General features: G+C 35.8%; 1 protein-coding gene across 12 annotated transcripts in view; it reads right to left on the bottom strand.

The window, feature by feature from the left end:
• The window catches only part of FRYL (FRY like transcription coactivator), a 168718-nt gene that overhangs the window by 80801 nt on the left and 62164 nt on the right, over positions 1-25753 (bottom strand). For all 12 annotated transcript variants that reach the window (XM_085059004.1, XM_085059001.1, XM_085059003.1 and 9 more), the window contains 8 exons: positions 14187-14386; positions 7953-8006; positions 3531-3670; positions 2976-3072; positions 2298-2377; positions 1742-1822; positions 1107-1275; positions 178-270 (listed from right to left, as the gene is read on the bottom strand). In XM_085059004.1, coding sequence (XP_084915130.1) covers positions 178-270; positions 1107-1275; positions 1742-1822; positions 2298-2377; positions 2976-3072; positions 3531-3670; positions 7953-8006; positions 14187-14306 — 834 coding nt within the window. In that variant the 5' untranslated portion in view covers positions 14307-14386. The remainder of the gene's footprint in view (positions 1-177; positions 271-1106; positions 1276-1741; positions 1823-2297; positions 2378-2975; positions 3073-3530; positions 3671-7952; positions 8007-14186; positions 14387-25753) is intronic.

The raw sequence follows: 25753 nt of genomic DNA, 5'->3' as shown, positions 1-25753 counted from the left end.
TACATTCCCTTGTAACAAGTCCCTCTTCAGCCTTCTTGTAAGCCCTCCTCAGGTACCACATGTCTTTCTGAATCTATAAAAATGTAGTATTTTTAAGACTTATTGAAGCAATTTTAATAATGAAATCTCAATTGAAAATGGGAGGAAAAGTGTGGCAGAGGGGATTAAAATACTTACAGCAGCCACAGGTATCAGAATTTCCACAAACAGACCAGCAAGTGCATGTTTTATATCTTTATCTTTTACTTCCAGGAAGTATTGAGCACACTCCTTAGTAAGAAAACATTAGAAAAATATTTAGAAAAAAGAATAAAAACATCACTATGCCATAAAAACAACTACCAGTATAACATTAGCTGCTTGTTTCTATTTAAAACATGCAATCTGTTTTTATATTCTTTAGCAGTACCAACATCACAAAACATATAAAACTTTAAAATCTGTTTGTCCAGCAATCCACCTTTAAAAATAGAAAGGAGAACATTTGTAAGACCAATAGCTATTTACTTTTTACCCAGAATATACATAATACTCAGAATATAACAGAATATAAATATACACACTTCCCCTCTGATTATTCTGAACCTTAAAAAAATTAATTACCTCTATTTAAATTATTAGAAAATTATAATTTATTTTTATATACTAATTTTCATTTTCAATATGACTTTGATGCAAAGAAAATAAAGAATAATTAAATATTCCATACACAATAAATAATCCATAGTGAGGCGTTTTTAATGAAAAGTAGGTCTTGACATCCCATCTGCTAAAAAATTATATATCAAATAATTCTTTTTCTTTAATACACTGCTTTCATAAAAATAGAAAATTATTCGATTGCTACTCATTTTCATTCAGTTTTAAATTCATATATTACAGGTTTGCCACATTACTGAGACAATTGTGAAAAGTTTCTCTTTTCACAGGTGCTTACAAACTGCAGGAAAACAAGTAATTCACACCTCTGAAAACTTAGGAACTGAACAGGAAAGGATGAAGGATCTCACACAAATAGAGTGAGTGACTGATCACAGCATCATTGTACCTTTATGACTTATACATTTAAAATTATGCTCATTTCAGTTTCTGTAACATTCTTTTACCTGCATGAACTGAAATGATGCTTCAAAATCCTCCACAGGATACATCTTTACTCGGAAGAACTTCATTCCCATAATCAAACTGATGATACTTTGTACTACATGAGGACTCTGTTCTTTTTGTCGCAATTCCTTTAATTCAGTGACAAACTTCTTCCTAACAGCTTGAAACCTGAACAAGGGATAGAGATGGCAATTATTTGTATTCTTGGTTACTTTTGTATGAGGTCTATGATTTTGAATCAATTTCTTTAGTCTGTAACAATAACAGCACATACTGTATGAGAAACTCTAGCAAGATGAACCCCAGTACTCAAAAATCTAGGCATTTAAGAGTGTTTATGATGATTAGTACATTGGAATATACCAGTTAACTAAACAACAGTTGACTGACACAGGGCCTTCTTTCCCTGCCCCTACAAGTTCATTGCAAAGCAATTGTACTAAAGATTATTTCTTGATTTGTTTAATTTTATTGTGCTGGAACACCAAACAGACACACCTGACTAACACCTGGCACATACAGGATTAGTTACTGGGGTTAATTACTGACATTAATAGATTCTGCCATATTAAATAGTCTGTAAGTCTACATTGGTTTGTCCCCAAATACAAAAAGAGTCAGAGACTGAACTTACTTTGATTGAGCAAGAACCCCAGTCACTTCCGCATATAAGTCTGCAATAATATGCACATTCCCAGTGTTGGTTCCTGAATACCTAAAGAGAAGGAAAAAAAAAACATTAAACATAACTTTGTTCTTCTAAACCCCAAGCAAGTTCTCAATTACAAATCAAACGTTTGTCTGCTAGCAAGGCAAATTATTCCCATAAAAACAATGCAATTAAAACATAAAATACATGGATGACATTTAAAATAATGTAGTTTCATTTCTTATTTCACAAGAAACATATTCTGGATAGAAATTTTACTGCAATTATCCAAACTCAGACTTTTCTTACTGTATCTGGCCATGCAAATCATTCTGCATGTTCTAAGCAAAATAAACTCAGTGTTGAACTGACCACAGCTGTGCTCTTTCAAGGTATGTTTTCAATTTAAAGACATCAACGAGTGTTTATTTATGCTGGTATTATTACAAACATGTTACATGTGAGGCAAAGAAGAGCAATAACAACAATCAAGCACAGGCTGGTAATACATAGTATTTTAAAGTATACAAGTGAAACTTACCCTTCCTTATGTTTAAAGTGCTTAAAAGCCAAGTTTAGAACTTCATGTACTAAAGGATCTGGCACTGGATGAACAGGTATCTGAAATGTACATATTATTTACATGTATGCAGCATCTACACATACATGTATGTTTGAAGCAAATGAACAGTACTGTGAGATGCCCTGTAGAAATCTTTCCCACCAGTGTCAAAGGACACATCCTTTGCTGGCATATATCAAGCTAATTCTGCAATATATGAGCATTTACACAATCTACACTGGCATTCTTAGCCAAATAAGGATAATTTTAAGCAAAATTACACACTTTTTCTAACTTTTAAGTGCCATTTTAATCTTATTATTCAACAATTTCACCTTGTATTTAAGAAACATTTAAGCAGACAAAGGGTACTGAACATAAACAAAATATTATTTTTCACAGTTTTGCTTTTTGAAGTACATGAGCAGCTTTTCAAGACACATGAACTGAGATAATGCAGGCATGTAAAGAAAAGACAGGAGAGGCCAAAAGCTCTATGTAACTGTGTAACCAAAAGCTCTATGTAAGAGAGTATAATTACAGCCTTGCATATGCTCATCATAGATAGGTTCTAGTTTTTAAAATGTAAAGGAAATTATCAAAACCAACATTAAAAGCAAAATATTAAAATTAATTTGCCAAAGCAAAAGAGCTTACCTGTTTTAGAACTTCTATTAAAACTAAACAAAAAATGAAATCTACAGCTAAGTCCCTCCTTTCAAGTAGATAATCTCTTTCACGTTGTTGGTCATCCCTAAAATAAGAAATCAAGAACAGAGGTATCATACACAAGACTGAACACAAATATTGCAGAGACAATGACTGCACTGTTTTTCAAGAAATCACTGTTGCACATGTATATAAAATGGACAGTTGGAAAGATGTGGGGATTTTTCACAGCACTGACATCTTGCCCCCTCCTCCTGAAAGGACCTGCCAACAATCAGAACAATCTGAAAAGGGACAAACTAGCTTAGAATTACCAGTATCCAACTTCCTTCTGTATATCCACACCAAAACAGTTAAGTCACTTCATCCATATCATCTACACAAGTTAAATACACTACGTCAAAGAAGTCTGGGCTCTTTCTACACAAATTTTGGTAAGGACAAATACAAATACAATACACCTGTCACAGAAGTACAAAGCACATATTTTCTTATGAGAAAGCACACAAAAATCAAACTGACTTCTGCAAAGAAAACTCTTACCCCTTTGATTTTGTGCTTGACCGAGGTCTATATTCATAAGATTCATCTTCTGCTCCATTCTGACGCCTGTACCAGTCAAACAAGGTGCGTAGTAAGGAGGGGAGACAGTGCTCTGCTACTGAGCTCATAGAGCTTATCAACTGGAAGAGTACAAAAAAATACAATACTTCAGCATGATAAAGCAAAAAAAAATCCTAGGGTTTAATCATTCTTTCAAATGGTTTTGAACTTCACAAAGTGGCAACTTAATATTCATTTTCACCTAGGACAATTACTGTAAATACTACACACTAAGTCCATTATTATAATAAATTTAAGCAAAGTGTTCCAAAGCTCACAGGGCTCACAAAATGACAAACTTATATGACCCGTATAAAACCATGAGAAAACAGCAGAGGTTTTTAGGATGTCCCTGAATGTTGCCATACATATCTCTGAAGTATACACATTTTCACATCACAAATGACAGATAAGAGGCAACCCTCCTAAACTGAAGAAGAATGTAACTTTAAAAATCCTGCTTCTTTGGTTATTATATAAATAAAAATAAGAGCATTTTAGATATTCTATGCTGCTTTTAATACATTTGACTGGTCTAGGTCTCAAGCTGTATTTACTTTTAGTGTAACTCCCATATCCACTGCTTTGTTCCAGAAAACCCATATGAGTAGTAAAAACCCACATGAGTATCTTTGCAACAGATGTGGCAATAGAAACCATTATAGAAGGCAGACCCTTAGGATGCTATTGAACTTAAATTCTCTAGGCTTCCTGTTATTAAAAATTTTAAGAGACCTTCTAAGGACCCCAGCTTGGATAGGAGAAGAATGACTGAAGACAGCATAATGCCATTAAAAACTCCCTTCCAGGAGGCAGCAGGGAACAGGCCCATTCCCAAAACACAGGATGGAAAAGGAGAGTTACCATTCTGCTCACTGATGCTATGTATTAATTACCTCTTGGATCTTTCAAAAAAAGGTTTTAATAAAAGCCATGCTCATGCTGTAACTTATTTATCACTCATTCTTCCAGATAACAATGTAATATTATGCCATTACATGTTCCATTATAACATTAATGACATTATTTCTTTCTCCTCATTTGCAGCATCTTGGGTTTTTAGGTTTGTGGAAGGGATGGGGAGAAGTTAACCACGGGGAAACCTCAGAATGACCTCTTTCAATCTTCTGAATACACTACTCAGCTTGTTAACCAGTCAGTTATTCAAATCGCAAGAATTAAATCGTATTCTGAACTGATGGGTTAATTAGCAGGAAAAAAAGAAGCAAGCTGCATATTAAGCTTTACTAAACCTTTTCCTTATGTTTTCCTGCAAGTTTACAGCATTTATCAATACTACTACCATTCATAAATGTTCCAGTAGTTAGGCAATTTACATTGGGTTCCACAGAAACAAGCATGTATCACATGCATTCAAAAATACCATTGGTAAAGTGCTAAACCCAGAGACTACTGGCACAATACGTAATTTTCACCTTGAAAAATAAAAAAGTCAGTTTTACATAATGATTTTTTATTTCCTGCCAAGTTTTGCATTCTTAGCATTCCAATGAAAAGGTGCTGGAATCACCAGAAAGATGACACCTTAGCTCATATTGCATAGCATCTAAACACAACATAAGCTATTTTTTATTAAAAGTATATATTATATTTCTTATATAAGAAAACACTTTTATTTTAGCATTACATTATCCCTAGGTTGAAAGCAGCAATTCAGACAAAATGCTCCTGTAATACCCAGGAGACAAGGCTGCACCAGTCATCATGACATGTACTTCAGTTCCTCAGAATGAAACAGCAAATCCTGCTCAAGTCTTAAAGGCTGCAACATATTGCTAATTGTTGCACATGACCTGTCCAACAACACAGTCAGAGGTAAAAAGAGAGACACAAAATTACAGGAAGATGCTAGACCCCAAATTCCAGCTTTGGCCAAAATCTTGATCCTGAAAACATTGCTCAAATTGTGCCTAATCACGAGCAAGTCTGAACCTCACATACATCTGCTTTCAGTCACTGAGAAGGCCAAGACAGGCTTCTGCATGATCATAAAGTTTTGGTGTCTTAGGACAAGAGTAGGAAATTGCCAAGTATGTTTCCTACAACAAACAAAAAAAGAAAAATACAAGCTATTTCAGTTTTAAGCTGTACAAGCAAAAATATTTTAAGAAATGCAATATATGCTCTATAAAAAAACTCCTGTCCGGCAGCTCCCTGATGTGCTAGGAATGATAAAGGGAAAGTGCTGGTACTAAAATGCTAAAATTTTTAACAGTTCAGGAGCACATCAACATAATGATTTCCATCTCATTTCCCAAAATTTGATTTCTTTTAGCTAAATTTATATTATTGGTCATATGAAGACATCAAATAACAAACAGAAGATTCGTACTGTTTGAAAATTAAAAACTATTGGTTTTGCACCCTTGGTTTTAATAGCAGCCCTCTTGGTCTGGTTATGCTTCAACAAATATGACTTATAATCTCATTAAATGCAGTTTTACTTTTTCATTAGAGGGACAGGCAACACTACATGACTTCCTCCTCCATCTCTCTTCTCATCACTTACTGAGCTGAGAGAACAAGTCTCAATTAGATATGTTCTTAGTCCCAGAGTCCCTCTTTCATTGCAAGCATGATCTCTTTATTCACAAAGTACAACACTTGCTAGCTCAGACACCATTATCAGTACAGGTAAATCCATTTTTTAGACTCAAACTCCTAGCTCCATAAAGACCCCTGGGTGAACAAGGCTGGCCCAGCAACAGCTCTAGCTTCTCTGCTGGATTCTGTGGCTGTGATCTTTGGATCCTCCTCATTTGCACACTTTGCCAATCACTTTTTTAATACGTCATCTTCTGCACTGCTGGAGAATTGTTCTTAAAAAGGGTGTTGTCCATCAAGCAACAAGAGAGAAGCGATCTTAATTCCTTTTGCCAAACAATGGGCAAAATTCCTAACAAAGTTCATAATCCCTGTCACCATAAGGCAGCCATGCAATTCTGTCTAATGCAGTTATTCAGTTGCATTAAAATTCAGATCTTGATTAATTCAGAGTAGATTACAAATAACAAAAGAACAAAATAAGAACTCACACACATATATACATACACAATTAAAACAATTTTTGAAAGCACTGTATTTTCAGGAAAACTAGTTTGTTTCTGTATTATCAAATTTTAAAGGTTACTTGTGTTATTTTTTCTCTTCACTCAGCCTGTTTTTAGAAGCTCTCCATAGTTGATTAAATGACAACTGGTGATTTATAAAAAACATCCTTAAATGAGGAAAAAACATGGCAATAGGAAGTGGGAGCCAGTTAGTGGAAAAATTAAAAGTAGTACTGATTTACATATTTCCCTAGATCATCCCTATTATGCATATTTTTTAGGATTTGTTCAGCTTTAAAACAATATCATATCCTGTTGCTACCAAAGAATTTATACCCTTTCCCCTTACCCACTTCCCTTGCTTTGGAGTAAACTTTCATTTAGGAGTTAAAGGCAGCAGGTTAGATTAGAAGATATTAAAGGGCTATGTGAGGTTTTTGGTGGTGGTTTTATATTTGTTTTTCTTTGAAAAAATAATTACATATCAAATATTACATTTGACTCTCCTCAGGGAGGACAGAGAAGAGGTGCATGGATGGCTATTCATTGAAAAGTAGAGGCAGGTCCACAGATTTCACTGCAATATCTAATACCTGTATCCAAAGACCAATGGAAAGCATAAAACAAACATTCAGTTACAGAAAATATGGACAGAACATGAAGCTTCATACAGTAGATGCTATTCAGTAACAGTCAAGAACATGAACAGGCGATTAATGGGGCTTCCCCTGAACACTGTCTCTCCATTGCAAGGAAGTAGTTATGGGACACAAACATGTCTTTATCACTGAAGAACTAAAAATAGAGATAATAAATATTAATAAATTGAGCAGAGAGTAATTTCAGACACAGTTCACTGCGAGTGAGTGAAATGGAATTGCCTCACAGTGTATCTATATTCTCAGCCAAAGACAAAGTAACATTTTGCATCTATCCAATACATTCTGCCCTTCTGGAATCAAAAAGCCCTTGCTAAAAGCCATGTTACTGAAATAAAATTAACAGTAAGTGACAGGAGAAATAAACTAAGACTTTTTGTCCTTTACCACATTTCAGTATTTTTCTTCCAGCAGCTTTCACTGCCACCTTCAAATAATTATCTCTTCTAGTAGTTTCTTACTATCATATTCTACAATGGAAAACAAAGTCTAACTGACATTCAGAGTCTAAATTGTCTGACACAGATTCAGACATGCATGTTCTAAGTTATTACAACAGTGGAAACACTACTCTGCAAAAACAAAGCCCACCTTAATCCAGTAGAAGTTGCCTTAAATTACATGTCTCCTACCTGATCAAACTGAAGATCTTCACCTCTTTGAAGAGATCTGGACAAGAGCTTTTCCTGTTAAAAAAGAAACCAAAAAACCATACATTTCACAATGCAATTGACTATTATCAAATAAAAAAATAATAGCATTTAATATAAATATTTATTGGTTTTCAGATAGAAACATTTCTGGAGATATGAAGTATACTCACAAAAATTAGTTCAGTAGCTAAACAATACTACCATTGAAGACTGACAAACAGAAGATGTCAAAGGCCCAACAAGGACTACAATGACCAGCTGGTGGTGGGTGTCAAGTGTAACTTGGAAGGAAAGCTATTCCCACTTCAATTAACATATCTATTCATATTCATATATGGCATGTATTCTACATTTCAATAATGATTTTTAAAATGTCCTCACAAAGGCAGAGACAAGTATTCAATGCATTTCCAATCTGCTCTTCCCCCGAACTCCAATGGAACATAGCAAGAAAACCTAGTCCAGGCAAATGGGAATGTGAATAATCACTCACTTTCATTTGAAATAACTGTGTAAGGGACCAAAAAAGAGCAAGAAAAAAAAAAGGAGAAAAAAAAGAAGAGAAGAAGGAAGAGAAAAAGAAAAAAAAACACTGAGTCCTGTGCATTGGCTCTGAGAGTCAATAATTTACAGCAACCCAAGTGCCACAGTAACAGCTTTAAGGGCACACCGCAAAGTATTAAGTAATATATATCTAAAGATTTGCTGAGCATTTCTTATTATTTTAAAAAATTTTTAACTACTCTTCAAGTAATAATATTATAAATTAGTCCAAATTGTTATCCTTTACAAGGAAAGTAGAAAAAGTACTCAGGGTAAGGAGTTAACAGCTCACACTAGATTTCAGTAAGCAAACAAAGAAGTTTTATGGAACAAGGTAAGTCAAGCAGTAAATGGGAAGAGCTGTTAACTTCCCTGGTTTGGCATGTAAAAGCAGGTGTGAGCAATACTGATAGCCAGTACTGCTCTCAACAGGTTGTAAAATTCAGTTAGCACAAAGTAACTGCTCAGTAGCTTAGTATGAGACAACACCCATGCTGTCAGGCTGCTGACAAAACTTAGAAAGCCAACATTGCTTGGTGATTAACACTTGCAAGGCTGCAAGAGACAGACTATATGTTCAACAGATAAAAATGCACACCGCATGTACCAAATCCAAGGTTTGAACTAGCAACGTATATTTTCTTGTCCTAATTGTAATCCTGAAAATACAGCAAAATTTCTGGCATTTTCTCCTAAAAGTGCAGGTGTATTTAGTGTTTAAAAGGACACCATGTCTGGCAACTAATACAGCCCCAGAAAACTTGAATTCAACATTGCCCAGACAAAATGCATTTGCCTACTCTGAGACTATAATTTGAAATAATATAGATACCAATTCACCCGTCATTTTCACTTTCCTTAATACAAAGAAATCCACTGAATTATCTAGGAAAACACTACCATTCATGTTCACTTTCAGTATGCCTAAATTAAAAAAAAAATAAGGAAGTGGTTTCAAAAAAATGCATTTATTATTCTGAAATAGCTCTATTTGTTGATCAACTGATGTATTAGTCAATGTTCTTCCACTCTGTATTCTAAAGCAAGGGGGAAAATGTTTCCCTTTCTCGATTCTTTCAAATTCATGTAATTTTTCGTGTTAAATCTGTTCAAAATACCATTATGAGAATTCATATCTTGAAGCATATACTAAAAGCTCCAGAGAACACTTGCAAAGCAGAATTTTCTTTTAGCTAACACTCCTCCCTCCCTCTCTACTTTTTTTTTTATGGAAACACCTCCTGCAAGTGAATTCATGTTATCTGTACTATGCTTTCAGATAAACTGCACAAATAATTGTTATCTTATCTGTAAAACAGAAACACAAGAAATGTTCCATTCTACACAAACATTGTATCATTGCTAATTAAACTAAAGGAGAAAAACTAGGAAACTATTTCCTCAAAAGATGGAGAAGTGACTCCTGTAAGATGGGAAAAGTCAGGCTCCTTAAGTCTCCTTAGGATACAATGTCCCAACATACCATGTTTCCACCATAATACCATAAAACTGTAATACAAGTGAAGAAACACTGGGTCCATTATACCCATTGCATGTGTCTAAATCCAAAAACTGCTGAAGAAAACAAATCAAAGAGAAGGTAAATAATATGTAAGTCTTTTAATAAAGAAGTTGAAATCCATGACAATAGAGAGCAAACAATTTTTAAGATAACTCTGAAAGTTTAGCTTCCCTCCCATAATCCATCCTAACTTAGATACTTCAGTATATCAAACGTTCAAGATTTTAAGGTCAGAAAGAATGAAGACCTTACAAGTTCCTAACCCTCTCTATTGTGTTTCCTCAGCACTAAGAATCTTAACTGTTAAAAGGTAAATACACTGTAGAGTTAATGTAACACTGACCAAACAAAGGTGACATAACCAAATAATACCCTTGAACCCAGTCACAGAGTTATCAAGGCCTTTGAATTATTTGTATGGCTTTAAAATTCATTTTCTTTTAATATCTTCTTCTGCCTCTGCTTTGTCATGTCCCCAGTCATCTCACATGATTTACAAAAATCTATTCAACAGCATAAAGTAAAGGTCTGGAAACTCTAACTGAATTAATAATTTAAGATTTATTTTCCTGGCTTCCTGAAGTTCAGAGAGAGAGATGAAAATAAGAGGTCTACATTTATGTTTTACAAGTGAAATGAAAAAAAACAAAACACTATTGCATTAAGCAAAGAGCAGTTTGCATCCATTGTGTTAGGAGAAATGTCAACATATGGCAGGCAGCAAGGATCAGGATGTAGACAGACGTGCATGTGCTGCGCAAACAACTGCACCCATGGAAAATGGTACCGCCCATTGGCCCCTCTCCCGTATCCCTGGCACCTTCCTCTGGTGGCTAGCACACCTCAGCAGGGTGGCTCAGCAAACTAGTGTACTTTGTGTGCACAGCAAACTAATGTACTTCTGCCTGTCCTCTAAGCTGCTCTAAGCTGAAAGAAATCAGACACGGGATGCTGCTTTGCCTCCTCAGCCCAAGGGCTGGGCAGTGCCTGCATCCTTGCCTCAGGGGCAGACCAGAGTACTGTGCTAAATTTTACTCCAGACAAACTTTTCAAAGCACCTAGGCAAGACTTGCAAAAGTGTAAAGTGCTTGTCTGAGCCACGTTTATTGTTTCTACAACAGAATAAAATCGGTTATGTTGGCGACAGCCTTAAATACTCTTGCTAGTTTTGACTTTAATATGAGACAACTACAACTTAGTAAGTTAACAGCTTATCCATTTGGTGGCACCATGGTAAACTCTCTGCTTAAATTCTAACCATCCATATTGACAGGCAGCTTGACAAAACACAAACTAATTGAGTTTATTACTAATCTTTTTAACTGCTCTAGGTTATGTCATATTTGGGGAAGGCTAGTGTCATTCCTCAGTGTCATCCCTCACAGCTGAGAGGAGTATTTTTTAAGCTACAGGATGATTCTTGGGCTCTTTTTTCTTTAATACTGCTGCAAAAGATTTAGAATAACTGATTTTTAAAAAAGGGGGTTTAATTTAATTTATTGACAAAAGGATGATCTTCCTGTCATTATACTTGCTGCTTTCATTTAATAATTCAGTTTAAGCATTTGCTGATAAGCTCTGTCTGCAACTTTAAAAATGCTGAAGTACTACAATTTTACAAGGAGACAACTCTTAATTAAATTAGTAAGAAGAAAGCAGGTAAAATTCACAGACAGAGAAACCACTGAGCTGATTTTTAAAATCACAAGTCAATTACTTTTAAATGTAATCCATACATCTAGCAAAAATGATATTACCCCTCACCAACAGGTGCTGTCTTAATCTGCACTGACTTTTAAAAAATGTTTATTTTAATTAATTTTTGCTCCCCCACTGGCACATTCAAGTTCTAAAAAGTGTCTAGCCCCTAACTTTGACTGGTCTGCCTTTAAATTCTCTCAAACAGCTTCACCCAACAGCCAAGCTTCATTAAAGATTTATGTAACCCTATATATATTCTCCACATTTTTGTTTGTATCCAAGTCATTCCACAAAATCAAATCACACTAAAATAATAAAGGGCTTTTCTCTCTTCCATTAAAGCCTTTTCTCCAATCACAGTCAGTGCCTTTCTGGTGCTCTTCCAGCCTTTTATCTTTCTTTTTAAATGTCATACACTAGAACTGAATGTTCAGTACTTAAATTCTACATACAGAAATAAAGCTGCTTCAATACTTCAGTATTTCCTTTCAGTGGGACACCAAAGGATTCCCTTCTACCTCTTTCTGTTACATAGGCTCAGGTTGTTTCACTTTGCCACAGCTTTTGGCACCTCTTTCACTTTGCTGGATTTCTATATAGCACTTCCCACCCATAAGTATGGGACAGCTGGCTATATGTATAAATTACATTTGATTCCATTCAAATACATTTTGTTTAAAGGAATTCAACTTAGCAAATGAACCCAGACAAAACTGTTTCAAACCTTTACAGATGACAACTCTAGCAATATTTATAATTTCTTATTTTATCCCAAAGAATTTTATACACACTGTATACACACAAAATACTGATTTCAGATTCTTATTAGTAAAAAACCATGACTAAGGCAGACTTCATGCAATCACTATAAAACCTCACCAGGCAACAGAGCTGGGAACCACTCTTCTGTTAAAAATGCATTGTTTCTTTAGTTTCATGGAGTTTCTAATTTTTACTCTGGTGAGACGTTTTGATTTTAAATGATAACAGATTTTAAAACATTTGTTTAATTAACAGTCAACAGCATAGCAAAGAGACACAACCTGGGATTGTTGACAGAGGATTTATTTAATCTGGTCTAGGGACAAGCTTTGCAGCACAGATGAACTCCAGGGTTATTATATTTACCTTGTTACCAGTATTCTGGTTAGGAGATTAAACTCCAAACTAGCTGTGTCTGCAGGAAAAGCCCTCTTCAGCTCAGCTCATCTCAGTTACAGACAGCCTGAATCACTCTGGCTAAGCACTATCCTCCCTGTTTGCAGATGAATAAAAATGGGGCTGGGGGAGCAGCATTCAGCACATAGATGGACAGTGGAGCTACCTGTCTTTCCACCCACAGCATCACTCATTTTTTTATCACTTTATTTTTCATCACTCATCTGCCACTACAGATCTCTCATTTTTCAGCCAGGTACCCTTCACCACTTGTGTGCCCCTTCTGCTGTGCAGTTTTTGTGCTTTCTTATAAGACCCTCCTGAATACATGACTTTTTTGGATGTCTGAAAGCAAAGAGACAAGTTATGTTGAAGCTGTATGCTTGCCTGGTACACAGGAACATACACATATATAATGTATATCCAGATACAAAGAAAAGTTTCATTTTCCTCAACCTTTTATGTACTAATAGTTGTAGCTGAAGATGATTCTACAAAATAGTTTTAGCCCTGTTTTTGTATTCTTTTGGACTGCTTCTTAGGAAAACTTTTTCTTAAAGTTTCTAAACTGGGGATCAAATGCTCACATGTGCACTTGTGCACATGAATACTTCAGCAAGCAGCAGCTGCCAACAGCAGCTTTCTGTGAGCTGGCCTTCTGCGAGCTGACCTTCTGCAAAACAGTGTCTCACCTGCCCAGCAAATTTCCAGGTTAAAAAAAATAAAAGTTGTTTTTGTTTGCTGTGTTTTTGTTGGGTTTTTTTTCTCCCAGAAATTTCTAAATTAAAAGAAATCCATTTATTGAAAGATCATGAGGTCTGGATTGCCAATGGAATTTTGCATTTTTGCCTAATCTGCAAAATGGACTACTATTTTATTGCAGGTGTTAGTATCATTTCTTCAGAAAACAAACTAAATGCATCTTTTCTTGAAAGTATATTGTCCAAGTATTACTTCAAAGAAACACTGACAGGAAACACACTTCACAGTATTAATGAAGGAACATTTTTTTATTGCTGTTATTTCCTTTTCTAACTTCACAGAACTTAGGGATACAAAGAGGTCTTGTTTCCAGTAACTACTAAGTAACAGGTTTAACCCCAGCCAATAAAACAAAATCAGGCAGCAATCCTGTTTTTAGAAGCCTATTTATTCCTGAAGTAATCCCTTTGAAAAGTCAATAATATCTGGGAGTGCTCTTTTCAGTAACCATATATATGATAAATCAGCCTATTTCAGAAAAAGAAGCAAGACTGTTTAGAGGGATACTATGAAAAATAAGGACTCACCAAAGGTTCAGCCATTACAACTTCAATTTTCTTTTCAGCTTGAACAGCAAATTCAGCAAAAAGGCTTTTGATGACATATTCACCAGGTTTCACATCTGGGTCAATAGTAATGTTAGACATGATGATGCCTCTCTTTTCCCAGGTGGAAACAACACTTGGAGAAACTCTATGTTTATTTACTCTGCTGGGTGGCACGGAGGCTATAGGAAAAAAACAAGAAAAACATAGAGCTATTAAGCAGAGCTTCTAAACACAGTGCCAGTCACTCTGTATTTTCCCATTCATCACACACACATTTTCATTGCGTAAATTCTCTAAAAAAAGGAGGAAATAACTAGCTGTAACATACAATAAATTTTTTTGATGTTTTAATTAGGTCAGAATTTCTACTTGCGTAAAGGTTCATTCCTAGTTGCACACGGGTTTATAATGTAGATAATTTCTGTTACTGACAAAATGCTCTATAATGACCACAGATTAACATACAGTACCTTCAGTTTGAGTATGACTGAAAAATGAAAAGATTGAATGGAAAGGGTTATCCTCCTGTATCATGAGAGGCATCTGCTTGATTCTCTTTTATAGATCACCCATGAAGTTCAAGTTTCTACTAGTGTCCAAATATCTTTATGAAAAATAATTTCTTGGCACTATTTGTCAGTAAGCTGATTTTCCTAACAGGAATGCAAACCTTTTTTAGACATGTCATGCTAAGTGATCTTCTACAGTCTCTAGTTAAAGACTTCTTCCTTGCAAGAAATATTAATTAATCAATATAAACAAGACTGGATATATCAGTCTCATTTTCTAAGAATTAATGTTTTTGCCTTTATACAGAAATCATCACATACAAACTTTACATACAATTATCCACCTTTAACTTTATATTTCTTCCTAAGCACTCAAAAACATTTGTTTACTGTAAAAGCTGCCAGCAATGTGCACTGCAGTACTGAATAGAACTCACTCACACAAGTTTAGTACACAAAACAATTAGGGTAAATACTACAATTCTTGTATTGCACATTATAAATCAAACTAACTGTTGACATCTCTTAATGATGACCCAGAGGTACCAAGGGAGGGCCTGGTGTCTTCCTAGCATATTCCATGACTAGAGATGTTAAATTGATACTAGGCATTTATATGAACAATTCTTATCTACCAATACTAAGATTTTATTTTCCTAAGAGAGTCATGCAAGGAGCCTAGCTCCCATCTGTTTTATCTTATTACATTTTGTGATTTGTTCAGGCAACCTTTCTTAAGGCTTTTTGTAGGTAAACTGTGAGGAGCTGCACTTGGTCTATTTTGCTGAACCTGCACATTTTCTTACGTGTTCTCAGCTTTTATATGCACAAAACCTATTAGCAACATATTATCCACAACTTTTACTCAAACATATTTTTCAACCCATTTATGAAAATACTGGTTGCCATGGAGACAAAACCTTTGGTACTTCACATCTTCGCAAGTTTAAGTCTCGGCCATGCATGATATCTTCTAGCAATTCAGAAAGTTACATTTTACATAACATAACACAGACTCCCGCATTTCCCATTGAAATTTATCATTTATCAAATGCATTAGTGAAGTGAGCAATTCTGCAGGAGTGAAAACTGAATGCCCCCAACTACCTTAGCTTCTAATCAAAAAGGAAGGTTATCTTGCATAAGGTTGTGAGTACTACATATGACATGTTTTTATTCTCTATGCTATTGTACAAACTTGCTGTTTAGCTGGAGTAATGCATACTTTTTCCTGTAAACTGCAGTATCCTTTCTTTGGGGCTGGAAGGACTTGCACAAGGTTACAAAACTGAGTTCCTGGGAACCAGGGGTAACACCAGAAAAACATGCACACATTCACATGTCATAAAACATTTCTAAATATCCTCTAACACTTCGATCCAGCATTCTGATCTCACTAACAGAGGCCCTAAAAGACAGAGAACCACATGTCCTGCACAGCAGAGGCAACAGGACATCACAGACATTGCCATGATCTAGATCCCTATGGCTGAAGTTCACTAGATAGAAGCACACAAAAGCATTAAGAAACAGAAAAGGAGGATGACAACCCAAAACTCCTTCTCATCCCACTCCTGATGATTGGCTTGTCCTTCAGTACAGAAACATAAACATTTCAGGGACTTCAAAAAACATTTCATGTCTTTACAATGCTTATGTTCTCCAGCATCCGCATTCTTGCTATCCTTAAGCTCCAATGCTTCCAAAGGCAGCCCAGAAAATGAGAGAGATGAATTATGTGTCAAGAACAAGAGCACAAAGGTTTGAGAAGAGGTGAAGAGAACGAATAAATACAAGCTTCCTAGCCATAGCAAGTAATAAACAAATTGGGATGGGATGGGATGGGATGGGATGGGATGGGATGGGATGGGATGGGATGGGCAAAACAGAAGAATGCTACATACGGATTTTGAACAACTCTCATTTCCATCAGATAAAAAAATTGAAATTTGAGTAGCTAAGGACCCATAATAGATACCACACATTTCTAATATATATGCAGTTGCTTCTATCCTAAATATGAGCGTTTCTAAGAAAGCTAAAGCTTTGTTCTAATAAACAGACAAGTTGGACTGTCTTATTTTAAAACACATCTTGGAGCTAACAGGCTGAAAAGAAACTAGAGTGTTTAAATCCCCTTTAGAATATCATTACTTGTGTCTCATCAGAAGAAATTAATCAGAAGCAGCAGCTTAAGCTCATTCTAGACTTACCTACTGGATATGCCACTAATCCTCACATTATCTGGACTAGTTCCTGCTCCTCAAGAGTGAGAAACTGGTACTCAACCAGCTTTTTTAGCCCTGTGAGGAAACTAAGACAGAACCGTGTGCTCCTTAACCCAAAACTGTATTTAGATGTGCTTTATGTAGACAATTCTTAACCGTCGTTTACATAATACATTTCTGTCTTCAGATATTAAAATATCACATTCAAAAAGCCCCTCATTTAAGAATCAGGAAAACACTGAGAGCTGATCATCTTTGAAATGCTATCCTTACTTCATGTTATCAAGTTAATCCTCAGTAAGGGACCATCTTAGTGTGTTAACTTTTAAAGCTATAAAACAGCTTCCCTCACTAAGGATGAAACCCCAAGGTTGTCTAGACTGATCTAAACCCAGGTAAATCCTCTCCTCGGGCTCATGCAAACACATAGGAAATGGGTAAATTGGGCAAAAATCTAACGCTGACAGGACTTCCCTTTTTACTCTTTCAGCAGCAAAGCAGAGTCAAGGCTATCCTACAGCCATATGCGTTACTAATCTCTGTGTTCACATGCACAAACTCTTCAGGTGGTAATAAACTTACCCCTCCAAAAAACATAGGAAAACTGTCAAACAGACGCAATTATAAACATTGCCATGTGAGTATTACTAATTCCTTAATTTTGATATAATGCCAGAGTATGTAAAAGGCAGAAAAAATTATAATGATTTACTTTCATCCATGAACTTGCTGAGGTCTCTAATTCATGACACCACTAATGGTTGACACTAGTGTCAAGACTTTTCTTGCATATGACAATGTTCATGGTTTTATCTGCTTTGTAAAACCAGTAAGTTAGTTAAATACACACACAAAACAAACGTAGGAGGGGAAAAAGAGAGGGAACTCGAGTGTGTTTAGTAAGAAAATATGGAAGAGTTCCGTAAAGAAAAGTCAAAATCTATTATCAGATGTCTTAACTAGGTCAAACATAATTATCTGGTAGAATTATGTTCAGTGGGAATCACTCATGATTTTGCAACCAATAACATTGTAGGAAGGATCTATATGGATTTCAAATATGCTTAATGGAAAAAAAATCTCATTGCAGGACAAGATTAAATAATTTCTTTCTGCTACTCTTCATCATCAAAGCATAAGCCATTCTTCACTCCTAGCTGCCAGAGAAAATGTAAGTCTCAAACATAATTTGGAAGCTTCAAAACATGAAGCATTCTACAGAACTTCAGACGAGATCTGGAACCAGAAACCATGCAACTTGCAATAGTTCAAAACTAAAAAACTACTTTCATAAATTGCTTGAAAACAGTGAACATTATTCCCTTGAAACAATATCCTGTTTGTTTGCTCCGATGTGAGCTACTGCTACGTGGGAAATCTGGGAGCAATGCAGTAAGGAAATCTTTGTTAAACAGTATTGTTTGGTTGCTAGGGCCACACCAAATTGTTTGGATAGCTGCAAGGAACAGTAAAACAATACAAAGGATAATTAGACAGACAACACACTCCTGGGTCAAAAAGCAACATGCCCTGATGTATGCTAAATGGGAAACAGAGTTGTTTCATGTTAAACACAAGTGTCTAGAACTAGGAAAGGTTATTTAATAATCAAGTTGATGGTAAAGAATGCTACTATTTTTATCATCCTATTTCTCTCCGCATAGCCCAAACACATCCAGTATTTGAGGACAGAAGTAGCATCCTATTTGCCAGTGAGACTATTCAGAATTCAAACATACAAAGCAAGTACCAAAACGTAACAAAAGCACCCCAGCCTGTGATGAGTTTGTTACACTTCATGGCTAATATAAAATGATGATTTTTAGCTTTTAGAGTTTGTTTGGGTACTACTTTACACTTAGCCAAGTGTTGGGACTTCATATGTGCTTTTTTCCTAAGTTTGTCATGGTTTTTGCTTTAACTGAAATTTGGTTTCAGTTGCTGCTTTGTCTCAGGAAGTTGGATTGGTTGGACTGAAGCAGACCTTCCATTAGGTATTACCCCCTCCTTCCAGATACCTGAAAATACATCTGGAATTACTCTACAGGTTTTTAAAATAAAGTACCCAACTATAAAATAAGCATGCTCAACACAATCTTGAGGGACCTCTGCAGTTTTCATCAAGCAGTTTATATTCTTGGTTGCTATTTTTAATTAATTGCTAAAAAGTAGTAGATAATTTTACATAGCTCACATTTAGCAATTAAGCTATTTACCGTTATTTTTGCAAAGGTACTTTCAAAGGTACTTTCTATTTCCTGTGACACTTGTTGCAGAATAGGGTTTGCATGTCCAACTGACAATACAAAAATTTCCAAAGACTAAAAATATTATGTGTGGTTACTTAAAGGAATTTTAATCAAGCTCCTTGTCTTCTACTCTGATAACATCTAGAACATTTTATCCTGCCTCACAGAAGTGATATTAATACACATGGAAACACGCCTGCAGTGATTGTTACAGTGTTTTGTAACAACAAATCTTTAGTTATTTTACCAAAAGTATACTTTCTTTCCTAAAAAGGATGTCAATGCTCGAAAGAGATGGCAATCTATCCAGAATCATCCCAACAAATTATGAGTAGAGCCCAAATGTTAAACCTAGGTTTCCCATGTCCCTGATTAGCACCCTGTTTTCTAGAGCAGATAACTTCCTTCTTCAAGAAATTCATCATTATTTCACAATTCTAAAATTCCTGTTGGTCATCAGGTTTCTACTGTTTCCAAAGTCTCCATACTCTCACCAGTGGGAAAAAAAGTCTTATGACTTGATGAAAAAAACAGCTTTATGAACACAATGAAATTCAACACACACTGCTCTAATAACAGGTGGACGTTCCAACCTCGTAGCCTCCAACCTATAGACAAATATAAAGAAAGAGCCGCTCTTCACTTAAACCTCTTGGATATGGTTTCCCAGTAGCAATGGGAGAATGCAGCTTACCTGGGCTGCTGAAGCATGTGATGGCACACCAGACCACCAGATCTACTTAACTGGCTTTTGTCCAAACTATGCAGCACTACTGACAATGCATGAAGCCTGTCCGAAGGCTGGATTTATCCCTCCCTTTCTTGCTCCAGCTGTACAAAATCCCTGCTGATGTCATGCTCAGCCATTATCACAGCACATGTGGCTCTGGCTGGTTTCTTGGTTCACCAGCATCACACAAGTGTTGGAGTCAGCAGTCTTAGCAGAACTGGTGGACACTTCTGCAATATACTGCATTTATCCAGATTTCCCCATTTATTTCACCAACACTTATTTACCAGCAAGAGGCGACTAATCTTAAACTGTGCTAATCGATTACAATAAAAGACAAAAAAATTGCAAACTCATAAAATGTATACTCATTTTTTAAGCCCATCCAGTTACATACAAATGCTATTCTGATTTTTGAGTTCTATAAACTCTTTTCAATAATATGTCTACAGGGACCAAGAAACTGAGTTTCTGCTAGATACCATTTTTTGAGGCATTCTTACAAGGTCCTTAAAAACCCCCATACCTAATATGAATATTATTCTTCATACTGGTATGAAACACTGAAAGGGAAGGGAGAGGCACAGCAGCCTCCTGACACCAGAGCAATGTCACTTTACAAGAGAACCTAAACAATGTGAATAAAATCCATAGTCATTGACAGTGAAATTAAGTATCTATTAAGGGCTGCTGACCACACATTTTCATAGAGTGTGATATCTAGACATTCTTTTGCTTTACATAATACACATATACTGATTGGTAACACCACAAATACAAACACAGCGGTAGAAACTGAAATCAATCCAAACACAATAGAATATACATGATCAAGAAAACAAACCTGCTCTTTCTCCCCTATTTCTCATACCTTAGTCTGGATACATAGTTCCTGATGAGCAAACATCCTATTATTTTCAATACAGACTACATTACTAATTCAATCAGCAACACAAGCTATGGAATTCCCTCCTCTTTCTCTGTGTTGGCAGTATACAGTGAACTTTCTTTGGAAGATGTTTAACAAAGATTATGGCTCCACACATGTGTCCAATTACACTACAGGCAAAGAACTATTAACACATTAACAGGTGACATGGATTAAGCCCAGACTGCATATTTTTACCTCTCTCAATTTTTTACTGATTTTAAGGAACTTTTATGGAAATAATTAAATAACCAGCCATAGCAGTGGGTACTTCTGTCATTTATTTATTTATGTCACATGCTGATAAAATGAATGGATTATCTACCTGGAAAATAGAAACAGGCTTACAAGTTCAGGCTTAGTTCAGTGGCATGGTTCAGTGCAATGTTTGTAAAGCCAAGTCAAACCTTTCAGCAAGAGGAAGTTTTATGTGTATTGATAACTTCCCCTCCAAATCTAAATTGGAACTTTCATTTTACTTCTGCAGTAGAAACACTTCCCTATTAACAATTTATCTAAGGAGTTTCAGAAATATAAACATATTTCGGCCAAACTTGGGGACAAAGAAACATAAATGAATGCTGCATCAATAAACGGAAGATGAATTTATTTCAGTAAGCAGTTAATTAACCATATGGCTGTAATGTGAAGGATGGCCTGGCAGAGAATACAGAAAGTCTTTTTGAGTTCATTGTGGGAACCGGTACTTTGACAGCTGAGCTTTCATTTGGACTGAAAAAAAAAAAACCCCACAGAAAAAAATCTTAACAGAAATTGTCTAAATTTTATCATAAAGGTTATTTTTCTACCTCCAGCAAACATGAACATCCTTTCTTTAGGAAAAGTTGACTCAACTGAGAGAGCAGCTGTCAATTTGTTTAGTTACAGGTACTCACATGAAGCTTGTTTTCTGCTTTGGAAGCTGCTGAAAATGCATGCAAGAACAGTAATAGAAACATTACTCCCAGCCAACACAAAGACACAGCAGAAATTCTAAGGCATAAAACCTTGTCTAGCAATATCTGATTTTCTAGGTATCTGGGCCAGATTACAATCCCTTAGAAGACTTTCTGCTACAGATGATCCTTAAATTTGAAGCTTTATCTTATAACTAAGTAGTTCAGTCCTTCCAGAGATTCAGTAGTCTTTTTTTCCACCTCTGTTAATATCTCTCACAATTTCATTTTTAAAATGTAATTTTTAGATTTTCATTTCGCATAAAGTTTTCTACAAACGTAACCGATCAGTCTCCCACAAGAGAAAAAGCAAAAGAGAAGCATGCTTCAGTAATTTAACATCAAACTTAAAAGTCATGTTTTTATTAGTAAAAAACCCAACATAGCCAACCAAACACACCCAAAGATTTCAGTTTAGAAGAAAGTTTCTCCTCCATCTTTTCCACACCTATGAACATTATCTGGGATGTATAAAGTTAATTCCCTCTGTCTCAAAAACAAAAAAGTCTTTGAAAGGTCTCTTTCCCTTCTAAATTCCCCATCATCAAAATCCTCTGGAGACTTTTTGCTATGTTCTCTGCCACATTGCACCTTTTCCCCTTTTCTTGTACTAATATTCAGACACTCTTTGAGGAAGTATTCTGAAGGCAACAAGACATTTTTCTTATCTAGCTGCTTTAATGGCTGACCAAATTCTAACCAGCAAATACTCCAGCTCCTGTATGGGACTTTATCTCTTAGAGTCCCTTCCCTACCCTGAAAAGTCTAAAATAAAATAGGTATAGGATTTCTTCCCTGACACTCTAGAACAGACAGAAGGATAAAACAGATTAGAAATAAAATCAGGAAAATTCTTTTAAAATAATTATTTTGCCTAAACTCAGACATGTGAGAACAGAGAAACCAGGCTATGAATTTCTCCAAGTAAATCCTACTGGCTTTGCCATTATGGACTGTGGTAGTCACTCCTCTTACCTTACACATAGGTGAGAAGTATCAACTCTATAGAACATTCTTTCTAAACCTCTATCCTCATAGTGTACAAAGAGAACCTGCTTCTCTACGGAACTGTGACTGAACAGGACAAACAACAGCCACATGCATAATGTACAAACAGCTAAATCAGATGGATGAGTATTTTTTATTTACTGAAGTAGAACACACAAATACTTTTATTAAGAAATTTAATGGTTGCAAAAGAGGTCAGATCTGGCATACAGAATAGTGAGAGGATATCCAGGGTGGTCAGTCAGAATTAGACTATTAGTTGTTACAGGGCTCCCTCTGTCCACTGAGAATGCTGGATGTGACAGCATTAAAGGCTGCTAGAAGCTACAGCCCCAAAGATACTGCTGAAGCTCACCTGATCTCTAGTACTACGTAAATCTAACACAGTGTCTGACAGCAGGGCAGAATGTCTCACCTATGGCACAAGCAACTACCACAGCAAACAAGAAATTTAAAATTTAATAATAATCCTAAAAAAACAATGAAGATGAATGTAAGACAGGTTTTGTATAGTCACATTTTAAAAAATCCTTAACAACACAACAGCTAGGACATAGATGGGAAATACTGGCTGAAATTGCTGCAAGCATATACCAGAAGTACAACTCATTATGTGATTCATTTTACAGAACCTTGTATGGCAGACCATGCATGTAGATTATTATCAGACAGGAAAAAAAGAAAAATTAAAAAATTATTTTGATAGCACAAGATGCCAAAAGACCAAACTATACACAGTGGAAAACAATGTGATAAAACACAAAAACTGGAGGGGGAAGAGGAAATCAGTTTGAACTCAATTGTCTCAAGTCCTGCCCAGTCACTCTTGATTACAGCATGCCACCAGGAAATCCTGGCCATTAAAGTGTCAAACTATTAAAAATATAGTTTATGTAATTCCTTTTCTAAAACAACTGCCAGAATAGCAAACCTCTTCAGATAAAATATTTTAATTTAAAACGTTCTGAATTTCATAGAAACCCTTACTTAGAAAGAAGAGAAATTTATTTAATAGCATACTTCCAAACTACCAACGTATTTAACATGCTTTGTTTCATTGTCAGAAAGCTGCTCTCATGCAAGATCTGCTTCAAAAAATGTAAAGGATAAGTCTCATCTGTCCATAATCTAAACATAATCAATCACATTTGGAAGCAGGATAATGGCAGGAAAACACAGTTGTTCAGGGCTATAAGGTAAATTCCCAATAGTAATTTTCAGAAATGCTCTTACTCTCCTGACATTTTAGACAACTGTAGCTTTCAATTCAATTTTAAGCTGCAGAAATAATAAAGCATGTTAGACTTTAATACATTAATTTCTGCTCAAAAACAGTTCTGTAATCAAGCTGCAAACTTCTCAGAGAAACTATACCACCCCAGGCACACACCTGGTACCTACTGTCTCCTTTCCTAGTAGACCTCATGAAGACTTAACATGCCCTTACTGTCAAATTATTTTGCACAGTGCATGTGGAAGAACATAGGTATCTATCCTAATACCTCAGTTTCCTTCAAAACACTGAACTTTAACAAGTGAGCATATATAACTGTCAAGATTCACTCATTTACAAATTTTGTATTCTCTCAAAAAAATAACCACATAAGCATAAAAACCCCTTGAACTTGTTTCTTTACTTTCTATCCTCATTAGCATTAGGCTTCTATAGCATTGCAAGTCATATTTTCAGTAACAACGCAAACAGAAGCAATTCTATCCTAGTATGATTAACTTGCCAAAAAAAAAAGCTTACAGTATTAATTTTAAAGGGCAATGTCTGATGCTTATTTTTTATTCAACTTTATTAATGCAACAGGAACAAAGATGTCAACTTCCCACTGAATAAAGAGAGCAAAGATAGAATTAAATAACATTGCCTTGTTCTGTTAGTTCTTCTGACCCACCTGCACTTAGGAAAATGTAAACCAAGCCCCTACTAAGTCTGAGCCAGTAGTGTTCCCTGGTTTTCATAGTGGCCCCATAAGCTCAGGTTTATCACCATACCAGTCAGTTTTTGTGCTTTTAGATGGTACTGTGCATTCACGTAACGGCTGAGAGGCTGTAACTCATTAGTGTTGTTTTTCCTTCAGTTCTGTCTCCTGGAGTTCTTTATTATCTAGAAGTTTCCAAGGGGGATGCTGAGCAAATTTGCAAATTTAAGCTTGCTGAGGGCAGCTCAGTTTCTCATCATTCCCTCTCCTGGTCACTGGACTCCCATTGGAGAGCCACAGAATGACAGTCAACTTTTGAAGCTACAGGTAAGGGCACACTGGTAAATTTGCATGCACTCATGACCTTTCTGACTGGCATGGAAAGTGTGCCCTGCTCAGCCCATGGGGTGAGGGAAGTGGGGCAGAGAGCAGAACATTTATTGCTAAGAGAGAAACCCATTTTTGCCATCAAATTGAAGGCTGCACCAGGCTGGAAACACTCCAACGCTCCGAATCCTGTGTTAAGCATCAGCTAACAAAGGCAATAAAATTATAGCAATGCTTGGCTAAGTGATGTTAAACTAAAAAACATAAGGGAGGCAAAGGCAGCAGTGGAAAGATACACTACTCAGGCCTGGTGAGTGGAAGAGCAGGAAGAGAAGGAAAGAGAATTTGCTAGTGTTTATTCCAGATTTCCTTATACACTGTTCTGTAAGTTAAGGAAGCACATATTTCCAAAGCAATGATGAGAGTTAACCTATTCTAAATATTCATTTCCATGGTATGTTAATGATGTGAAGAGAAAGAAAACCACAAACTAAATCTGAAGTTTTAAGAAGTAGTATTTAAAATCTAAAACTAAGGCAAGGATACAGCAGCAAAGGAAAACGCATAAACATAGGCTTCACAGACAACTTCACTCTAACACTTGTCACTGCAAACACACCATATGTGATGTTTAATTTCCCTTCAATATATTAAAAGATACGTATACACCACACACAAAA

Source organism: Lichenostomus cassidix, chromosome 4, assembly GCF_008360975.1.
Source record: "Lichenostomus cassidix isolate B80296 chromosome 4, HeHo_3.0, whole genome shotgun sequence".
Classification (NCBI taxonomy): domain Eukaryota; kingdom Metazoa; phylum Chordata; class Aves; order Passeriformes; family Meliphagidae; genus Lichenostomus; species Lichenostomus cassidix.
This window is presented reverse-complemented; position numbering and strand designations above follow the sequence as displayed.